General features: G+C 39.7%; 1 protein-coding gene across 10 annotated transcripts in view; it reads right to left on the reverse strand.

Moving 5' to 3' along the window:
* The window catches only part of LOC148031726 (Vacuolar protein sorting-associated protein 26), a 151,595-nt gene extending 133,627 nt beyond the window's left edge, over positions 1–17,968 (reverse strand). For 2 of the 10 annotated variants that reach the window (XM_087685317.1, XM_087685318.1), the window contains exons 1-3: positions 17,666–17,938; positions 17,434–17,526; positions 17,109–17,173 (exon numbers count right to left, since the gene is read on the reverse strand). In XM_087685317.1, coding sequence (XP_087541443.1) covers positions 17,109–17,173; positions 17,434–17,526; positions 17,666–17,716 — 209 coding nt within the window. In that variant the 5' untranslated portion in view covers positions 17,717–17,938. Of the gene's footprint in view, positions 1–17,108; positions 17,227–17,433; positions 17,527–17,665 lie in introns of all 10 variants that reach the window. The other 8 variants (XM_087685315.1, XM_087685313.1, XM_087685312.1 and 5 more) reach the window with 7 other exon arrangements.
* Between the last annotated feature and the right edge of the window lie 3,320 nt (positions 17,969–21,288).

Genomic DNA, 21,288 nt, shown 5'->3' on the forward strand with positions numbered 1-21,288 from the left:
CTTGAAAGTGTCTTCATCCATAGAAGAAGCCGTAAGAACTTGTGGCTCAACCATAACAGGAGGAGTAACAAACTATGGAGGTCTAGAAGACTCTCCCACCTCATGACCAACAGGGATCTCCTGTGATGAAGACGCTTCCTCTCTGGTGTCTTCCTTTCTATCAGCCATAATGCACAATTCTGTGTCTTATACCCAAACAAACCCTGGCTCACTCTTTAGGGAAAAAGTGATTCGATCCCGGCAATGGAACCATGTAACCGGCCTATTCACTGGGAAGGGCGGTAGTGTACAACCAAAATATATAAATACTTTCACCCAATTTAACAATCGCCCACTTTACCTGAACTTAAAGACACAAAATCAAGAAGAAAAACAGGAAGCTAAAATGCTCCTGTTGCCACACAGACACCCTGTTGGCCCCTAAGTTAGGCGCCCCTTGCGGTATTTCTTTATTTTTTAAAAGAGAGAGAGAGTACAATGGGCTGTCTTTCACCTATTCTGGGTGAAATTTGGCAACATAACAGTACAAATACTGACCCAAAACAAGCAGACCAGGAGGGGAAACTCTGCCCAAGTCTGAAACTTCTGGTTGGAGTGCAGAACTGACCATTTCAGTCTGCTGTAATTACTGGTTCAGACCTGCTCTGAAACCTGTTTTCAGTTCATGCTGTTCCCTGCACTATTCAGCCCACTGCAATTACTGGTTCAGACCTGTTCTGACACCTATTTTCAGCTCATATTGTTCCCTGCACTGTCCTGCATCATCTGGGCCAAATGCCCCTTGATTTTGGTATCAATTGGGCTCTGAAATAGCCTCTGAACAGTCCAAAAACAGTACTGATTCAGTGCTGTTTCAGACACTTACTTGGTGAGATTACCACCCTCACCTGTCCCTACTGGGACAGCATACAACTGCTCCTGTTCCTAGAGAAAGGAGGCTCTTGCCTCATGCAAAAACAACATATTCCCACACAGCTGTACCTGAATCAGAAGAAAGGCCCTTGATTCTGCAGCATAACCATACTGTCAGGGAGAGAAAGAGAGAGAGTAGGAAGCAAGCTCAAGCCTCTGTTCATCATAGACAGGGTAGGCCAGCTCTCAAGAGCTCTCCATTTGCAGCTATCCATCTCCCTTTCACAAAAAATGAGCCCCCCATGCATTGAAACTCGTTTTTGTGCTGCCCTCTCTCTCTCTTTTGGGAATTTATGCCCAAATTGTGACACATGGCATACATGTAACAATCTTCCTGTTTAAACCTTTCGGTCTAAAATTCTCCATCCTCGGTTCAAAATTTGACCTCGGCACAGACCAGAGGATTAATCCTCGTACAAAAACAAAGATAATGACGCGAACAAATTCTAGGGTCCAAAAATAGTAACTCCCTAAATTTTAGGAGTTGCTTCCATTGCATCCCCACTAGTCTTCTGACCATCTTTGCAGACTATGGCTACATCCAAATTTACAATGTAGCTCAACTGAAAGTGAATTTCCACTGATGACCCCACATGGACTAATCTCTTGCAGATTTGTCCATCTTCACTTTGAACTAGTCTCTTCCAAGCTAGTTCTTCAACACACTTGTCCATATACACTTTCACAAGTCTCTTCCAGGCTTGTCAATCTACAGTGCCATCAGTCTCTTCCAGACTTGTACTGGACCTTAACTGTCCAGTCTTGACTCACTAGACATTCCTGTCCGTTTCACAAACTGGCCATGCAACTCAGGCGTTTAGATTTCAAGAGGGATCCTTCCAAAAAGAAAAACCAAATAAAATATGTAATAAAGAAATCAACAAAAAGGTAATAGTTGTCACAGTCTTGTGACATTAGCAAACAAGCCCTATTCATTCTGGTGAGAAAGAAGATAAAGGTTGATCATATGGCACAATTGTTTTTGCAGCACATCTTCAAGTATCATGGTATACTAGAGTCAATCGTTAGTAATCTAGATCCTCGAATAACCAGTTTATTATGAAAGGGGTTGTTTGAGAATATGGATACCACACTAAAATTCTCATCATCCTTCCATCCACAGACAAATGATGAGTCTAAAGAAGCAAATTCCACAACGTTGATTTCCTAAGTCTCTATGTATCAGACCATAAGACATAGTGGGAGCAATATTTGCCATTGGTTGAGTTTGCATACAACAATACGGTGCAAAGTTCCACTAGTAAAGCTCCATTTGAAGTGGTTGAGGGTGGCAAGAAGTTACCACCTATCTTGCACACTAAGGATCAGATCTTTGAGGCTGATCACTATGTGGAAAACTTGGATACAACCTATGCAAAGATAAAGTATATACTTCAGATATCACAAGAAAAACAAAAGAAGATAGTTGATCATCATAGACGTGCTTTGCAATTTGCAAAGGGTGATTATGTACTCCTACGTTTTGAAAAGGCAAGGCCAAAAAAGATTAAAGAAAGAGAGAGACTGTATCCAAAGTTAAGTATAAGATATTAAGGGACCTTCCAAGTATTAGAAAAGATCAGCAATGTTGCTTATTGGCTAAAAATATCTCCATATTGGTGGATACACAATGCCTTTCATATCAATTTGTTGAGGCCTTTTCGTGGTGATGTGTCAAAGTATGTATCTGCTGAATTTTCACTTGAGGTTGAGGAGCTACATGAGATCTTGGTACCTAAGTAGATTTTGGCACATAAGGAAAGAAAGGTCAGAGGTAAAGTTTCCAAGAGATATTTGGTAAAGTTTTAGAACTATTCACCAATGGATGTAAAGTAGATGGAAGAGGAGGACATAGTAAACCATCCTCACTTGTTGTAGCTTTACCTAGATACCTTTCAATTAGAGCCAAGCTTAGTTTGGACTTAGTTAAGTTCAACAAAGCAGAGGTCCGGAGCAATGCATGATGCTCAAGGGGAAGATATCACTTCCACTCCACTAGTTATGGGCAGCTCCCGTATGTAGTGAATCTCGGATGCATCTAATGGGTTAATAGATGCATGAGTTAATGGATACATTTAATGGGTTTCTAGCAACAGTTCTCGACTATTCTTAGTTTTATGTCATCTTTATGTCGGCTAGAAAATTTTCAACAAGTTTTGGGGCATATGGCATGGTTAGACAACAATGGCCAATGTTGTGACTGTGATGCCTTATGGAAATTCTAATGTAGTACACTTTTTGCTTTGGCACAATGCAATGCAATAGAGAACAATTGCAAGGATTTTGAGGGCGAGGTCTATCACAAGGATGTGAAATTTGTGAAATGCTTTAATCTTGCTCATAATATTTCATTGGTTTAATAAGCAAATGCATAAGGTTGTAAGGCACATGTGATACACATGGCAGTTATTTCATGGTAATAGACCAAGGACCCTAAGGAGTCAGTGGAAGTCAAAGGCAAAAGCTGTTACAAGTTATGCCAACTAGATTTTGATTGTCAGTTGATGTCAGTCTTGATACTAGGACAGGTAATTGACCATTAAGTGTCAGTGGTGACACTATGAACTAGGCATTAATTAATTAATTAATGCTAGTCTAAGGGTCAATTGAGGTTCCGGACCACTCTAGGTTGCAAATGGCCTAGCCAATTTAATTATGGATGGCCATATTGAATTTTGCACTTTGGTCAAAAGTGCTGAAATTAATTTTGAAAATTAATTTATTGGCTGGAAATCTTTTGGAAATGATATTAGAAGGCTACCACTTGGCAAAAATTCCCATGCATTTGAGAAAAAACGTTTTCTCGAGCTGGTGGAGAGCCATTCAATCCATTTAGCCTGTGGAACAGAGCAAGGAGCAGCTGTTAGTCTAGTTTTCAGCCATTGAAGGATCTTTTGGGGCAAAAAACAGCAAGAGAAGACTAAGCAAGGGCAGACGACTACAGATTTGAAGCTCCCAGATGTAGGCAATAGCATTTGGGGCTGATTAGAGCAGGCAACAGTCAATCTCAAGGTTTTCCTGTGAAGAAAATCAAGGATTTCTCTCTCTCTAGCATTTCTTTCACTTTCTCCAGCCCCTTCTCTAGTTATCTAAACATTTCTTAGCAATTTGGAGAAAATCACAACTAGATTTGGAGGACAGCAAGAGAATTTTTGTTGTAGAGCCTATATTTCTACAGGATTTAGGGTTTCACAGCCACCTTTGGACCCTTGCCATCAATCAAGGGCATTGTACACTGAAATTGGCACCTGAAATTCAAGGAATTGTCAGGGATTTCAGATGCCAACTCATCCATTGTGAATTGGGGCAGTATTTGCCAATAGGTGGTTCCGTTTGGGCACAACCAAGGTGAAAATCAAGGGGCAATTGGCCCAAATTTGTTTGCTGATTGTTTATACAGCAAGGGGCTTTGAATTAGCAGAGGAGATTGTGAAATCTCAGGTTATACTCAATCCATTAGCAATTCAAGTTTAAGAAATACTGCAAGGGGTGCTAGTTTTGGGGCCAACAGGGTGCCCAATGTCCAAGATTGTTAAGATAAAGTATGCATTTTAGTTTATGGTCTTTAATTAATTGTTGTAATTAATTTGCATCCACCAGAAATCAGTCCTACAACAAGTGATAGAAGTTTAGAGCCCTAAGTGCAGATGACAATAACCCAATGTCTTTCTAGTGTAAGTGATAGCATACAAGAGGAGGCAATAGCCTTTCTGGTGGTCCTAACCTATAGGCGACAACTTCTATGGCTGTTTGAGCAAGGCAGCACTAGTTTTTCACCCTTTCTCATAATGAACCTCTAAAATTCCTCTCTCTACAACATTCTCTCCCATCCTACAAGCATCTCTCCAGTTATCTTAGCAAAATTCAACCATTTGAGTCATCAAGGTGGAGATATTGAAAAATCTCAACTATAAACCCTAATTTATAGTAGAAATTAAGATTTGATAACCACCTCGAGATGTGTGCTTAGAAGTGAGAGCCTAAGACTTGAATTTCAAGAGCTGAAATTAAAGAATTTCAGGGAGATTCAAGAGGCCAGCCAGCCCATATCGGATTTGGGGATTAATTTGTCTTTTAAGAAGCAAGGCGAAGGCTAATCTCCAAGCAAACCAAGGGACAAAGTGGCTTGAGGGTGGGTTGGTCATATTTGATAGCAAGAGGCACTTGGATTAGTGGAGGAGAACAGAGGACCTTATTTGTACTCCATCCATTTGCAATAAAAGATAAAGAAATACTGAAAGGACGCCAATTTTGGGACCAACAGATTGTCCATTGTCCAAGATTTAAGAGGTAAAGTGTACATTTGAATTTATGTGAATTAATTAATTGATGTAATTATCGTTGCCACCCTATCCGAGGAGAAAGGTTGGTTTCAAGGTTCCACTCCCGGGATACCATCAAATCCCTTGACTCGGTGGGCCCACGCATCTGATTGAAAGTCAAAAGCTTTGCTCTAGTATTGAAATTGTATTTAGCTAAGCATTTACAGCAAGAATGTCTTCAAATAGTGAGATGGGATCAATGATGATACCTCTCAATCTAAAAATTCATAGTGTTTTGGGAAAAATGCAATGCCTCATTTTTAGATAAGGCACGAAGCATGGACAGCAAGCTAATAATATTGGTTTAGACCAAAATGTGGGTCCTTTTAGGTCTCTTGAAGATGATGACCAGCAAGAGAAAGAGGAATTTGATGACCACTTTAAAGATCAACTGAGGGCAATAGCTAAAATGTTTGTGCAATTGGCAAATGATCCTTTGTTCATGCGCTTTTTGAAACCCCTTAAAAGAGGACAACAAAGGCACGAAGAGGAAATCTTCTTCAAGAGCTTCAGGATAGCAAGATGCACTGAAGGAAGAGCCAATACATTAACATGATGCTACAAATGTGGGTTAGTAAGCATAAGCAAATGATGCCAGTGGAGCAACTGATACATATGCAAGGCCAACTTGGAAGTGCCAATCCAATGCTTTTTAGACAACAAAGCATGCATGTAATGATAGTGCAAACAAGGTAACTTGGTGGTGGCACTAGTTTCTATCCTATGGTGAGTCAGGGATAGCATTCAGGGATGGTCACAAACTACGTCCCCAAACTGTGAAATGTTCCCTGTCCTGTTTTGGACACGGAACACCACATGGCATGCCACTTACCCTCTTGCCCCTGTGGGTCTGCGCCTCTTTTAGCCTGTGTGCTTGTTTTGCTCCCGGCCTGCTCGCGCCCGCCTGCAATTACTCTTGGTCCAATCTGCTACCCCCATTGCTCCTAGTCTGCTCCCGCCCCGCCTGTAGCTGCCAACTCCATTGCAATTCACCTCATCTCTCTTCCTTCTTCTCCAACCTCCCTCTTCCTTCTTCCTCTACTTCCCTCTTCTCTCTCTTCTGAGTTCTCCATTCTTCTCTTCTCTTCTTCCTTCTCCCTTCTCTCCTTTTCCCTTCTCTCTTCTAAGTTCTAAGTTCTCAACTTCCCCCTCGCTCTTGGGCCTTCTCCCTTCCCTCAAGTCTCTTTGCAACAGCCAATCCTTTAGCCCTTTCTTCAGCCATTTTTATTTCAGTTTTCAGCCTGAAATGGCTTCATCTTCTCGCCCTGCTCGTCGTGCCGATGGTCAAGAAAGAAGGTCCAATGACTGGTAATGGTGGGAAGAAGTAAATGCCGACCACCCTTTGAATGGTGGAGGATCTCAACCATGGGCTTGCAAGCTTTTCCCATACAAGCAAACTAGTGGAGTAAACAAGGTAATCTGTTGAACCGAGCATTTCTATTTCAAATCTTTATTAATTTTAATTTTTCAAAGTCACTTAAATATTAGAATATGGAATACCAATTACCACATGTTCCGTTTTATGCATAATTAGGTCCGAGCTCATCTCCTACATGAGCCAAATTCAGAGGTACAATTTTGTCCTAATGTGGCCTTGGAGAAGCAAAGGGAGCTTCGTGACTGTGTAGCATGTCACCAAACTTATATTGCATCTAGACCATGACTTGTTGCAATTAACCCTACAACTTTTGTGACACCATTCCCATCAGATGTGTCTAGAGCAAGATCAGTATCAGAAAGTGCTACCTCCACACCTAGTGCAAGCATTGTATCGGCCATGGCATCAACAACACCACATGTTGCACGTAGACAAAGCACGCTTGATCCTAGTTGGGATCCCAAGAAGAAGGAAGAGGTGGATGCACGTTTTTTCTATCAAGACCACATTCAGTTTCGTGAAGCTAGATTAGAGTATTTTAAATTGATGTGCAAGAAGATTGGTGAGTATGGCCCTTCGTATGTACCTCCATCATCAAAGACCTTACACACCACTTTGCTCGACAAGGAAAAATGCCTTGTTGAGCAAGCAACAATGACTAAAAAGAGCCTATGGGCTAAAAATAGAGTTTTGTTAATTGCTGATAGTTGAAGTGATACACACAAGCGATGCATTTATGACATGGTAGCTTATTCTCGTGGGGAAATGTATTTCATATCTTCATATAATGCATCGGGAACAAAAAAGTCGACAGATGTACTTGCAGCAAAGTGGATTACAGGTATTGAGCTTATTGGCCCAGAGCATGTTGTAGGATTTATCGCAGATGGAGAGCCCACAAATAGGGCAACATGTGCTATTATCTAGGGATATTATCCACATATCATAGTTTCATATTGTATGGCTCATCGCTTGAAACCTACTAAAGGATATCGGTAACCTATCATGATGGATTACACTTGTTATAGAGCAAGGAGCTCAAATGGTTAGCTTTGTTTTGAATCACAAGTTTCTTCACCATTCGTTCTCTTTGCGGTCGAAGAAGACACTTTTAAAATACTCCGATACCAAATTTACCTTTAACTTCTTGATGTTAGGCTAATTAAGAGAATATAGTGGTATCTTGAGACAATTATTTCTTAGTGATGAGTTCACCTCATCAACATTGGCAAATACTCCTACAAGTATCTTATGCTTGAAAAAAGCAAAATAACTCCACTTTTTGGGATGATGTTAAGCGGACAAATGCTATGGTATCACCTATTGTGCATTTATTGAGAGTTATGGATGCTATGCAACCTTGCATTGGCAAGGTATATGAAGCTATGGATAGGCTGAATAAAAAGTTGCAGGAGTTGGTACCAAATGATGAGGCATATGAGAAGATACACCATTTAGTTGCGACAAGGTGGAACTCCTATAGCTCACCCATGCATGCAACTGCATTTGTTGTGGATCCTCAGTTCTAGGGCAAGGGTTAGAAGAATGACACTGAGGTTATAGATGCATGGAGACTTATATTGCCTCGTCTGATCATGGAACTACACGAAATATCAAAGACCAACTTTCATGTTATAGGACCTTTCAAGGTTCTTTTGGTTGTGGGGATACATAGGAGGATCACTGTAAGATTGGGGCAGCTTTGTGGTGGGAGGACTATGGTTCGGATAGTCCTGAATTGCAGTAACTAGCCATTAGTATTTTGAGTCAATCAGTTAGCTCTTCTTTGGAGCAATTGTGGAGTACATACACTCACATTGCTTCAAAGAAAAGGAACCGTCTTGGTGTGGAGAGGGCAAATGATCTGGTATTTGTTAGTGCTAATTTGAGGATGTTATGTAACAGTATGACAACAAAACCCGATCTGTTCACAATGTGGGAAATGAAACAAAAGAAGAGGAGACACATGCTGATGTTGAGGAAGATGCAACAGTTCATGGTACACATGATCATGAGGTTGGCACTTTAAGAGTAGCTAGAACAACCTCACATCATTATTGATGATCTTTGATTTAGTTTGGTTATCATGAGTCTCATGATACATGTACATTGTATATGATATTATGTTCATTGATAACAGTGTGACACTTGGGCCGTTGTGCCATGCCGACATTATATTTGTACTTGCAGTCTTGCAGTTGCCCTTTGGGTTGTTTTGGCATGCCGCATTTTGCTTCAATCTAGAGATTAGACTTCATATTTGTAGTCTTTTTTGGAGCAATGAGCATGTTCTTTCAAAGATTAGACTTCATATTTGTAGTCTTTTAAGTTTTTCGGCAATGGGGCCATGGGCATAGTTTAATTCATTGTTCATTGTTTTATAGCATATGTATTGTGTGTTTTATGATCGAATAGCTTAACTCTCGAGCCTTATAAGTTGTAATTCAATTTGTATTGACTATTTTTAGAATGATGCATAATATCTTTAAAGTTAAAACTTAAAATGATTTGTCCTTGTGGATTATATATCTTGGTTTTAACACTCCATATGGCTTATGAGTGAAATATTAAATTTTTTTCATGGATTTTAATTTTTTAAATGTCGTTCCCATTCCCTAGGTTTGGCGTCCCCGTCATTATCCCCATCCCCATTCGCATTCCCCATTTCATGTTTCTATGGCACGACTTTTTACGGTATACAGCAACCAATGCGTGGTGTGTAAGGCCTAGTGTATCCGGGTATGGCCGGTAATATGCATAACCCCATGTATAGCAATGTTGGCATGATCTTGGGGCACAAAGTGGCAAGTTTGGCAATGCATATATGCAGCCCACTATGTTTGAGACTCATGGTGTTAATGTTGGCCATGTAAATGCTCCGTATAGTGCTGGTCATGAGGAAAAAAGTAGCTAGTAATGCCTACATGAGAAAAAATGCAGTTATTCCTGTATGCAATGTATAGAAATATATATCTTGGTATGGCTGGTAGTATGCAAATTCCCATGCGGAGTCACATTGCAATGGTCCAAAAGTATGCAAATAAGAATGGTACCTAATGCATCTGGTGCTCCTAGCATGTCAAGTACACATGAGAGACTAGTCAACTGGATGCAATGTTGCATATTAGTTAAGTTGGAATTGCAACAATGTGAAAGTATAAAGCATCACAATGCTCATGAGGGAAGAAAGCCTAGAAACTAACGAAGGTTTTGAGGCAAGTAAAGTTAAAGATAAAGTTTCAATGTGCTTCTTGGTCAAGCTTCAACATTGTTTCACCTATGAAATAATGCAATTGGATGGAGGAGGGTGACTTGGCAGATCATCCTCAATGATGCTTTTTACCTTAATGTGTTTCAATTAGAGCCAATTTTGGATCAAGCTCTTTCAGGTTCAATAGAGCATAGAAGATCCAAAGTATTGCTTGATGCTCAAGGGGAAGCTTATATCTCCACTCCCCTGGTGATTGACAGCTTCGTTATGTAGTGGATCTCGAACATGCTTAGCTTGCATCCAAGATACTATGTGCTGACAGTATTTTTACCATTGGGATCACTATTGAGTATACTAGTCATTGTCGGTATGCAGATGTGTATGGTTTGCAACTAGGCTTTGAAACTATACATTTGCAAGGTTGCTAGCATGTATGGAATACATGGGATGTACATTTGGATATGATGTGCATTTATAAGGCATGTATGGGATACATGGATGGCATGCAACGTACATTTGCAAGTGATACAAGAGAAGTACAATTGCATAAGTTACATGTGGTTTGCAATTAATGTATGCCTTACATGAGTATCATTTATGTATTACAATACCTGGTAGTCAAAACAACATTGGGTTTTGGCATGTGGATGCATCCCTTATAGTTCGGACATTGATCATGATTCATGTGGGTGGATTATAAGTGGTTTAAGTGACTAAAATTTTAGACATGTAAAGGGCATGAGCATGGTTAAGCAATAGGTGCACATATTTCCAATAGTGGCAACGAATGCTTTAGCACATTCTAATGCAATCAATGACAATTGCAAGGATTTCAAGGGAGTGGTCTATCACCAGGATGTAAAATTTTATTGCTTCGCTTAGCATTTGTTAAAATTAATCAAATGTACAAATGTGACTTACACATGTAAGGTGCAAGTTAATTATTTCACAGTGTAGGACCCAAGACCCCAAAATATCAATCGATGCCAAAGGCAAAAGTTGTAATAAGTTATGTTTAATAGATGATAGATCATACTCGATGCCCAATTTTGGCCTAGATCAATTTTTTGGCCACTAATGTTAGTGGTGATATTAGAGACAAGGCCTTAATTAATTAATCAATGCCGGTCTAAGGGCTAGTAACTATTGGGAGATACTTGGAAGACAAATTGGCCTAGCTAATTTAATTATTGGCTGGTGATTTTTTTTTTTTTAAACACTAAACTAATTATTAAATTAATTTTCAAAATTTATATTCTGAAAATTAATTTAATAAGTTGAATAATGTTGAAACATGGAATTAGAAGGCTACCACTTGGCAAAACTTGTCCCTGCAAGTGGAAAAAAACGTTTTGGGGGCTGGTGGAAGTCTATTACAGCCGTTGTGAGAGAGAAGGAAGCTGTTAAAGAGCAAAGAGATACTGCTAATGTGATTTGCAACCGCTAAAGATTAGTTATACAACAAGTGACAGTAGTTTGGAGCCCTCCAGGTGCAGGTGACAGCCACCAAAGGTCCTTCGGGTGTAGGTGATAGCATACACAAGGGGGCAACAGCCTTTCTAGTGGTCCTAAGCTATAGGTGACAGGTTCAATGGCTGTTTGAGCAAGGCAACAGCAGTTTTTCAACCTTTTTCACAATAAAACTTTGAAATTTCTCTCTCTACAGCATTCTCTCTCATCCTACAGCATCTCTCAAGTTATCTCAACAAAATCCAACCATTTCATCAAAGGTAGAGCTGTTGGAAAATCTTTGCTGTAAACCCCAATTTATAGAAAAAATTAGGGTTTGATAGCCACCTCAAGATGTGTGCTCAAATTGGAGGGCCTAAGACTTGAATTCCAAGAGCTGAAATTAAAGAATTCAAGATTTGGGGCTCAATTTGTCTTTCAAGGAGCAAGGTGAAGGCCAATCCCCAAGCAAGACAAGGGGAAAATTAGTTTGAAGGTTTGCTGTTCAATTTTGACAGCAAGAGGCACTTGGATTAATGGAGGAGATTAGAGAATCTCAATCGTACTCCATCCATCAATAAAAGATAAAGAAATACCCAAAGAAGTGCCAGTTTTGGGGCCAACAGGGATCCATTGTCCAAGATTTAAGAGGTAAAGTGTGTGTTTGAATTTATGTAATTTAATTGCTTGTAATTATTGTTAAATCAAGTTTTTACCATCCTATCCAATGAGGAACGCTCGTTTCACTAGATGTGGGGAGCATGAGGAGAATCAAAGGCATTGCAAATGGGATTGCCCGCGGGCCAAGCTTGTGGGTAAACAATATGAACTCAAAGACATTGTCACAAATGGGAGCTCATAGCTAGCATTATTGCTTGGTACATATGGACAGCCAAATGTAACCAAGCTATTGATTTTTTGGACACATCTACTACAGAAACTCTCTCTAGGATCTGGATAGAGATTGTGCATACTCTTCGCGAGAGATAGGAGAGAATATAGGGCAGTTTGAAGACTATGAGGAAGAGGAGAGATGCTTTTCTTAGGACATGGGATTTGGAACCTTTTCCTCTTCCAGACCCACATGGTCTAGCATTATAGACCTCCCGAGTGGCTATTCACTCAAGCTTTGTAATATACTTCCTGCTGTTGTATAATTTTTGATATGCAAGTCCCTTACTTGGCTGCTTTGTACTTGGTTTTTTGGCTTGGGATTGTTCTGAATAGAATTTTATCTTTTCACTTGGGGGGACCTCCACTATCTGAAGTCCAACATATCCCTGCTTCCCTTAGAAATGAGATGAAACAACTCCTCTCTGGCAGGCCCCCTACATCTAGAGTCTCTAAGGCAAGAAGAATCTACTAACTTCTCCAAAAAACTTGTTGGTAGAGCATCCACCCTATGCACTTTCTTTTCAAGATTGTAAAAACCAAGTGAGAGCTCTTCTATGATGAATGGAACCATGAGAAAATCATCAAGGCCACTCTTCTTGTAAGTTCACACACACAGGTCAAAGCATCAGCCAACAGGTCCTAGTAGAGATCAACGGCCACCTTTCTCAACCCAAGAGGCTCCTCAGCAATCATCCCACCTCAATATTCCAACTCCTTTTCACATTCCTCACGAGCTTAAAAATTCATTCATAGATTTGTGACTGACATTTGTTCAAAAGGAGGCCCTTGCGTTGAATTTGTACTCAGACCCTCATCTCTATGAATCCCAATTCTGTGCAGGCTGCAACCTACCTCCAAGCACTTCTTTATGCAATGACAACCGAAAATTAAAGCAAAATGAACAAATATGTGATTGATCAAAATAAGGTTTTCAATTTCTCCACATGAAGCCATATTTTTTTTTTTTTAAGTGGATTAAAGGAATTGTCATGAGGACATGTAGTTTTGAAACCTCACTTAACATGTGGATTAATTTTTAATCACATACTCTAATCTCAATTACACCTCACATGTGCAACATTTACTTAAACCATGTGATTAAAAATTAATCTACATGTTAAGTGAGGTTTCAAAACTACATGTCCTCATGACAGCCCTCTGTCTTAAAATCCTTGCAATCGTCCTCGATTGCACTACCAGCTACATCAAAAGCAAAATAGTCGATTGAAATTTCCAAAAGGCATCATATTAAACATAACATTGCGCATTGTTGCTCAACCATTCTATATGCCCAATACATGCTGAAAATTACCAGTCAATCATAACATAGCATAAGACTCACAAAGAATCTTAAAAACATTGCCAAATTATCATGTGACATTTCTATTTCTCATGAGCTCAACTCATCTAGCAAAAGCAAACCATAGCATAGTATAACCGAGCATAAACCATCGCTAAAACATCATTGGCATCATAACATATGCTTTTATCTATGGAACCAGATGTAAACCACTGAAAACTGAGCATAATCTGATCATAAACTGATTACTTGCTGATTTGAGAACTAATCACAAACTACTGCAAATGTGACCCCTTTGCCTGGGATAAAATATGCACTTTAAAGACCACAAGAAAAGCAAAAGAGAGCAACTGATCGCCACAGACGTGCTTTGCAATTTGCAAAGAGTGATTATGTATTGTTGTGTTTTGAAAAGGCAAGGCTCAAAAAGATGAAAGAAAGAGAAAAATTGTATTCGAAGTTGAGTATGAGATACTATGGGCCCTTCCAGGTGTTGGAGAAGATCAATGATGTGGCATATCGGCTGAAATTACCTCTACTTTGGCAGATACACAATGCCTTTTATGTCAGTTTGTTGAGGCCTTTTCATGGTGATGTGCCAGAGAATATGTCTGCTGAAATTCAGCCTAAGGTCGAGGAACTGGATGAGATTTTGATACCCGAGCAGATTTTGGCACATAAGAAAAGAAAGATTCTTTGTGAGTCTTATGTTATATTATGATTAGTTGGTAATTTTCAACATCTCTTGGGCATATGGAATTGTTGAGCAACAGGGCACAATGTTATGTTAACTATGATGCCTTGTGGAAATTTCAATCCCCTACTTTGCTTTTGATATCTCACAGTGCAATCGAGGATGATTGCAAGGATTTCACGGGGGAGGACTGTCATGAGGACATGTAGTTTTGAAACCTCACTTAACATGTGGATTAATTTTTAATCACATGGTTAAGTAAATGTTGCACATGTGAGGTGTAACTGGGATTAAAGTAAATTTACGAGTCCGAGACCCAAGGAAATCACGGGATGTCAAAGGCAAAAGTTGCTATAAGTTATGCCGCACAGGTACTTGGTGATATCTAGTATCAGTTGTTGGCTTAGGTCATTCATTTGGCCATAAGTGTCAATTGGTGACACTAGAGAAGTGGCGTTTAATGGTACCTAATGTCAATTTGATGGTCAAAGATGATGCAAAGACACTCGAGAATGAAAGTTACCTATCCAATTTAATTATTGGCAAGTCAACTTATTTTCCAAGACACTAAAATAATTATTAGATTAATTTTCAATATTTAAAGACTAAAAATTTAATATATAATTATAAATAATGCTGAAAAAACCATTTAGGAAGGCTACCACTTGTTCAAAAATGCCCATGCAAGATTGAAAAACGTCTTTAGAGGCTAGAGATAGGCATTTTAGCATATTCAGCTTGCAAGAGAGAGGGAGGAGATGTTGTTGGTTTAATTTGTAGCCATTGGAGAACCTTCTGAGGTAGCCCGGACCAAGAGAAAACCAATCAACAGCAACAAGTGACAGCATCTACAGGCAGTTGAGACAAGGCAGCAGTAATAAATGAATAATTTTCTTCAGTTCTTTGCACCTACAAGCTGTTGAGACAGAGCAATTGTAATAAAGCATAGATTTTCTTCAATTCTTCGAAAAAAATTCTAAATTTTCTCTGTTCTCAACATTATCTCTCATCTCTCAACCTTGCTCCAAAGATTACAACATTGAGATTACCAAAGGTTGAGAATTTTCATATTTCTCTGCTATAAACCCTAGTTTGCAATTCTCTCTTCTCATCATTATCTCTCATCTCCCAATCTTACTCCAAATATTACAACATTGAGATTACCAGAGGCTGAGAAATTTTAAATTTCTCTGCTATAAACCACTTGTCAAAAATGCCCATGAAAGATTGAAAAACGCATTTAGAGGCTAGAGAGAGGCATTTTAGCATATTCAACCTGCAAGAGAGAGGGAGGAGATGCTGCTGGTCTGATTTGCAGCCATTTGAGGACCTTCTGAGATAGCCCGGGCCAGAAGAAGACCAATCAACATCAACGGTTGACAGCATCTATAGGTTGTTGAGACAAGGCAGCAGCAATAAATGACTAATTTTCTTCAGTTCTTTGCACCTACAAGCTGTTGAGACAGAGCAACAATAGTATATGACAAATTTTCTTCAATTCTTCGTAAAAAAATCTGAATTTTCTCTCTGCTCAGCATTATCTCTCATCTCCTAGCCTTGCTCCAAAGATTACAACATTGAGATTACCAAAGGCTAAGAAATTTCAGATTTCTCTGCTATAAACCCTAATTTACAATAGAAATTAGGATTTATCAACAGCTTCGAAAAGCGTGCCAAAAATTGAAAGCTCCAAGACTTGGATTCAACAAGGCTGAAGCTATTTACACTCAAATTCAAGTAAAGGGACCAGCAAATCAATAAATTTTGGACATTTTTCATCTCCATCAAAGTAGGTGAAAGCCAATTGATTGCACGAATCAAGGGGCAAATCAAATTGAAGGCTTACTAGTCATTTTGAACAGTGAGGGGAGTTGAAATACCAAAAGGGATTGGGAAAATCCCATTGTACATCAACTTCTTCTTCAATTAAGTTAAAAAAATACCAAAAGAGACGCCAGTTGTAGGGCCAACAAGGTGTCCATTGTCTAAGATTGTGAGTTAATTTGCATTTCTCAATTTTGTAATAAATATTGCTACTGTAAATAAGTTGTAATCAGGGAATTACACCCATCCACGAAAGGAAGGCTGGTTTCAGTAACCATGGTTGGCCAAGTAGGCTGTAATTTTTTTTTCCAAGACCTAACTTTTGGAATTTTCCAATTGCATAAAGAATCGAACACCATTCAAATCGTTGCATAATTATTTGGTTTTAATAAACCATAAAGAAAATAATTTTACCAAACAAAAGCAAAGCATTCCCTATTGTATATGATCTAATGACTTTCCACATCCTACAAGATTTGGTACCAAATGAGTGTGCAAAATTTGAAATTTCTTTTTCTTTTTCATTCCATGACTTGATGCAAAGTAAAAGTTCTGTTAAAAGATAGTCAAATTATAGATGAAGGAGCTTTATCTGAGATATAGCTATCCAAGGGCTATCAATGGCACCCTTCTGTAGTCTCTGAAGTGATTCTCTACAGCTCCTCAATCCTCTCTCTCTCTCCCACCTCAAAGGACTCAAACCAGCTTGTTGTGTCTGCCCTAAGAGATCTCCTAATCTCTTGGATCTAGAATCAGGTCATTCATCACCTCTCCAAGCTTGAACTCCATCTTTTGTTGAATGCTTTGGATGCTTTGTGAGATCTCTCTCTGCTGTCTACCTTGCCCCTGTTAAGCACTGGAGCATACATTGAGCAGGTAGTGCTGGGCAAAATCCATGACTTCTCTATTTCACAAACGCTCAGCTACATATAAGTAATCAATCCAGGAGGGATTCATCTATCCTGTTCTTTGAGCCAACTTGCTCAACCTTAAAAGACTTATCTCAGTTGAAAAAACAAATTGACAGCTATTGAACAAGCCCATGACAGTAACCAGCAAGCTTCGCAAAATCTGAATCGGTTTAACTATGTATGCAAGCTCATGAAAGCAACCAGCAAACTCACATTATTTGAATCGGCTTTATTGAGGTGTAAAGTGCTTCCAACATACCAACTGATCGCACACTGGGCTGTTCCATTAAAATAGTGCTTCCTTTAGCACACAGTACGTCAAAAGAGTCAGCTGCAAAACATTTCATTGCGTGCTTTGTCTCCAAACGTTATCAATAATAACCTTTTATCTGGTATAAAACTTTAAAGCTTTTTGCACATATGGCAGATTCAGCGGTCAATACTATTATATCCTACTGATAAAGTGTCTGGTAATCCCAATGTCATCAAGTTTACCTCTTTCCTTCTGTCTGAGCAATCCCATCAATTTATTATTTACCTGTAATGTAACAGTCCCAACGATCGCGACTCGTACTCCCAGATGAGATATAGTCGAAGGGGTTTTCAAAATAATGCATCCATTGAGTACATCCTGAAAGATCCACCGGCTTTTCCTTATAGATTATCTTATCTTCTGAACACTACAGTAAACCACGAATTGCAAGACCGATCCCGAGTATATTATAAGCTGCAGTATTGCTCTGTCAGTTCTAGCAGGAATGCGTGCTCACCAGAGGCCTGTATATTCGATCTGGGCGCGCCAATTTAAGCTCCAAAGCCATCACATCTCCTATTGCCACTGCATGAAAGCCTTAAGTAGTTGCCATCGTCGTGAACACCTTCAATTGACAAATCAGAGGGAAGGGTTCGCAGGTGAAGTACCACGTGCTCCAAAAGGTAACTATGGCAACACATTACTGCGAGGCAGGCACGCTGCACTTTTAACCATAAGGGGCCCGATAAGGGAGGCTTCCCGTGGACACCCGACCTATGACTATGATCCTAAGGTTGAATGATTGTAGATTTTATCCAAGATCTATGTCCTCTTTCGAGTATTAAAAAAGGTCTAGAATAGAAGATGACCTGCAATAGGTGCTCCAAGGGTTGAAACTGACATGGAAGCTGACAAACCAGTTTCTATTAGGCAAAAGTTTAGAGAAGGAACACAATTGAGGATGTGTTATGTAACCTGGGAATGCAATAAAATTCCTCTTTTCAATCCTTGTTCCTTCCCAAAACACACCATGGGAAGGTCTTCTAACCATGGGGAATCCTGTGTTTCATCATTTCCTAGTTTAACCATGACACGCGTCACAAGGAGAGGGTGTTTTTCACTCCTCTATTTTGGAATGGAGATGAGGTTGTGATTGTTTCATGTGCACCAAATTGGAAAATAGTGCACCCTTTTCTTGGCACAATTAAACTGTCTCACTTGCCTTGTATCTCATGTGCACATGGCATGATGAATGCCTAACTTGCATCGTCACTACTAGGCACAAGGAGAAAACCCAAAAGTAAGGGGATCAATAGCACAATTACTTTTTCGTGCAATGAACAAATTAAGCCCACACAAAAACAAGACCTTGTGAGGATGCATGTGTGTCCTTATGATTGTGTCACACATACAAAGACCTCTCAATGGAGAAGGTTCCTACAACCTATATCAAGGAAATCACACATACATTTAGAACTTTGGAGTAAACCTTTTTCCTGTGTTTTGTTTCCTCCATTTCCTTCGTGCCTTTGGCGTAATAGGATTGTTTAGGCATCTACGCCGACTCCCCATTTGCAACTACCATCCTTCATTACATCACCACCTTGCATCTTCTATTTGTAATTGGCATGGAAATACTGACAAGATGGTGATGAGATGTTGTGACGTGACAGGAGCTCTAACGTGACAGGCTGTTGTGACGTCTCTCTCTCTGATCGTGTGGCTATGACGGGGTGTTGTGATGACTGCTTGGATGCTTGCGTGAGAATGCTAATGTGGATGACTGCCCCAGGTGCTAGCATGTCTGGCGTGAGCTCCGACAGCACTAACGTGAATGCTGACGTGAAGGCATTGTTCTACAGAGGCACATCTCTGCGTGGAGAGACAGTCACTATCCTGTAAAGTCATGTCTCTGCATAGGGAGACTCTGGTTGCCCTCGAGGTTGTAAAGATATTGGCAATTGTTTAGGAAGGATCTGCAAGGTCAATGCAAGCACACTGAGTGGTTGTCCTAAACTGCGAGATGGCATAGACTACTAACAAAGAAACCAGTGGACATGAGACTAAACTTGATACACAACCAATCAGGCCAACCACAGGAGGTACTAAATTAGAAGGGCGGTACAATACCCCCACTAAGGACAAAAAGTTCTATTATAGACAAAACAGAAGGAGAACTCATGAAAATGCCACTCCCATAAGTGGCAAGTGATGGACAAAGATGTAAAGGCTGATTGCAACAAATGGTTTGGATGACATGAAAGCCCTCATAAGAGCTGAGATTGCAACAATATGTATGGCAATGTTTGACAAGGTGACAAGTGACATGAATGCAATGCATAAAACATGGGGAAAGGAATTGAATGCTAAAATGGATGCAAATCTGAAAGTGTGCGTGAGGGTGCATGGCAACATGCAGCAAAAAGTCATTAATGACATAGATACAAAGCAAAAAGATGTATATGTAAAATTGTAGGAGACATTGAGGGAATAACTAAGTGATGTTGTAGAAGCAAATAGGAAATCATGATCTAATGACTGGGATGATAATAATATAAAGAAATCAAGGCTGACTTGCAAATGAATATGATAGATAACTTGAACAAGGTAAGGGACGCTTGGAAAGCAAATATGGATGCATTGAAATCTAATACAAATGCAAGCATAGTAGCCAAGGACATAGAGATTGTTGAACTCAAAAGGCAGTTAGAATCATGTAAGAATAAATTAGTGGCATACAAGTCAATGATGGATGCACAAACAGCAATGCCAGATGCACCAGAATTAAAGAAAGAGGTGGAAAGTCTAAAAAAAGACATGCACACATGGATGAATGTGGTAGAGGGAGCTCAAAAGAAAATAGAAAATGTTTAGCAAACAGTGAATGAAAATGCACAATGGATCGAGGTAGTCAGAAGAAACAAAGGGGTGTCTCAGAACAAAGTAGAAATTATGAACGCAACACTAGAGGAGGAAGCAAAGAGGAAAATATGTGCATTGGGTGTACATGTGGTGGGGTGGGCTTAAAAAGGAAACCCCAAGAGGATCCTAAAACAATTTGTGCTAAGATGGGTGTAGACGAGACATGCATTATGGATGCTTAGAGGATAGGTGATTCAAATGACCAAAGAGGTTGGATCCTCATGTTGAAATTTGGGGACATGGATAGCAAAAGGGCCTTCTTATAAAAAAGAAAGGCTTCTAAGGGTGAAAAAATTTACCTCGATGAGGATCTCACACCCACACAATTAGAATATGGAAGGGCTTGCATGCCAAAAGTGCTAGAGGCATGTAAAGAAGGCAAGTATGATGTGTATAGAGATGGTAAAGTAATCATAGTAGAATGGAGGTCACAATGACAATACAAGGCCTATGAGATGTTAAAGATGTCCCTTTGGAATTGTAATGGTTCAATAAGACTCAATGCAAGTTATTTTGAGGACACTTTTCGTGGGATAGATATGGCTATGTATACAGAGACACACCAATGTACAAATTCTAGATTACCAGATGTCATGGGATACAAATGGGAGAGCGTATATAGACCTCAACCCCGTAGACCAGGAGGAACCAGGGGGTTAGGAGGGGTGGTTATTCTTTATTGTGAGAGCCTCAAAGACACGATTCACGTGGTGTCATGAGATGTGCATGCTAGATAATGTGGGTAAGGGTAAGGATAGAGCACCCGAGGGATCTATATGTTGCAATATGCTACTCCCACCTGCCTCTTCAACATTTGCTACTGGGGAGGGATCACCATTTGAAGTACTACATGAAGATATTATGAGATATGCAAGTATTGGGGACATACTAGTGGAACACTTTAATGCTCGAATAGGAAGTGAGCAGTCTGCCTTTTATGATACTGAAAATGAAATGTTCAAGGAATTGGCATTGGATGAACTAGGGCTTGCCAGGACATCTCAAGATAAGGAGGTGACAGCATATAGATCCCATTTGCTAGCTTTGGGAAGTGCTCACGGATTGGCTATATTCAATGGCCTATTAAGATGGTCGAGAGTGGATACTTTCACTTGTTGGAACAGCAAAAAAGGGGCTAGTGTGGTGGACTATGTAATGGGCTCGCCAGCATTAATTCCAAAAATTAAGGATTTTAAGATATGTGATAAGTCGATCAGT

This window comes from Lygodium microphyllum, chromosome 9, assembly GCF_053477565.2.
Source record: "Lygodium microphyllum isolate KBCC chromosome 9, Lygodium_microphyllum_v1.1.10, whole genome shotgun sequence".
NCBI lineage: Eukaryota > Viridiplantae > Streptophyta > Polypodiopsida > Schizaeales > Lygodiaceae > Lygodium > Lygodium microphyllum.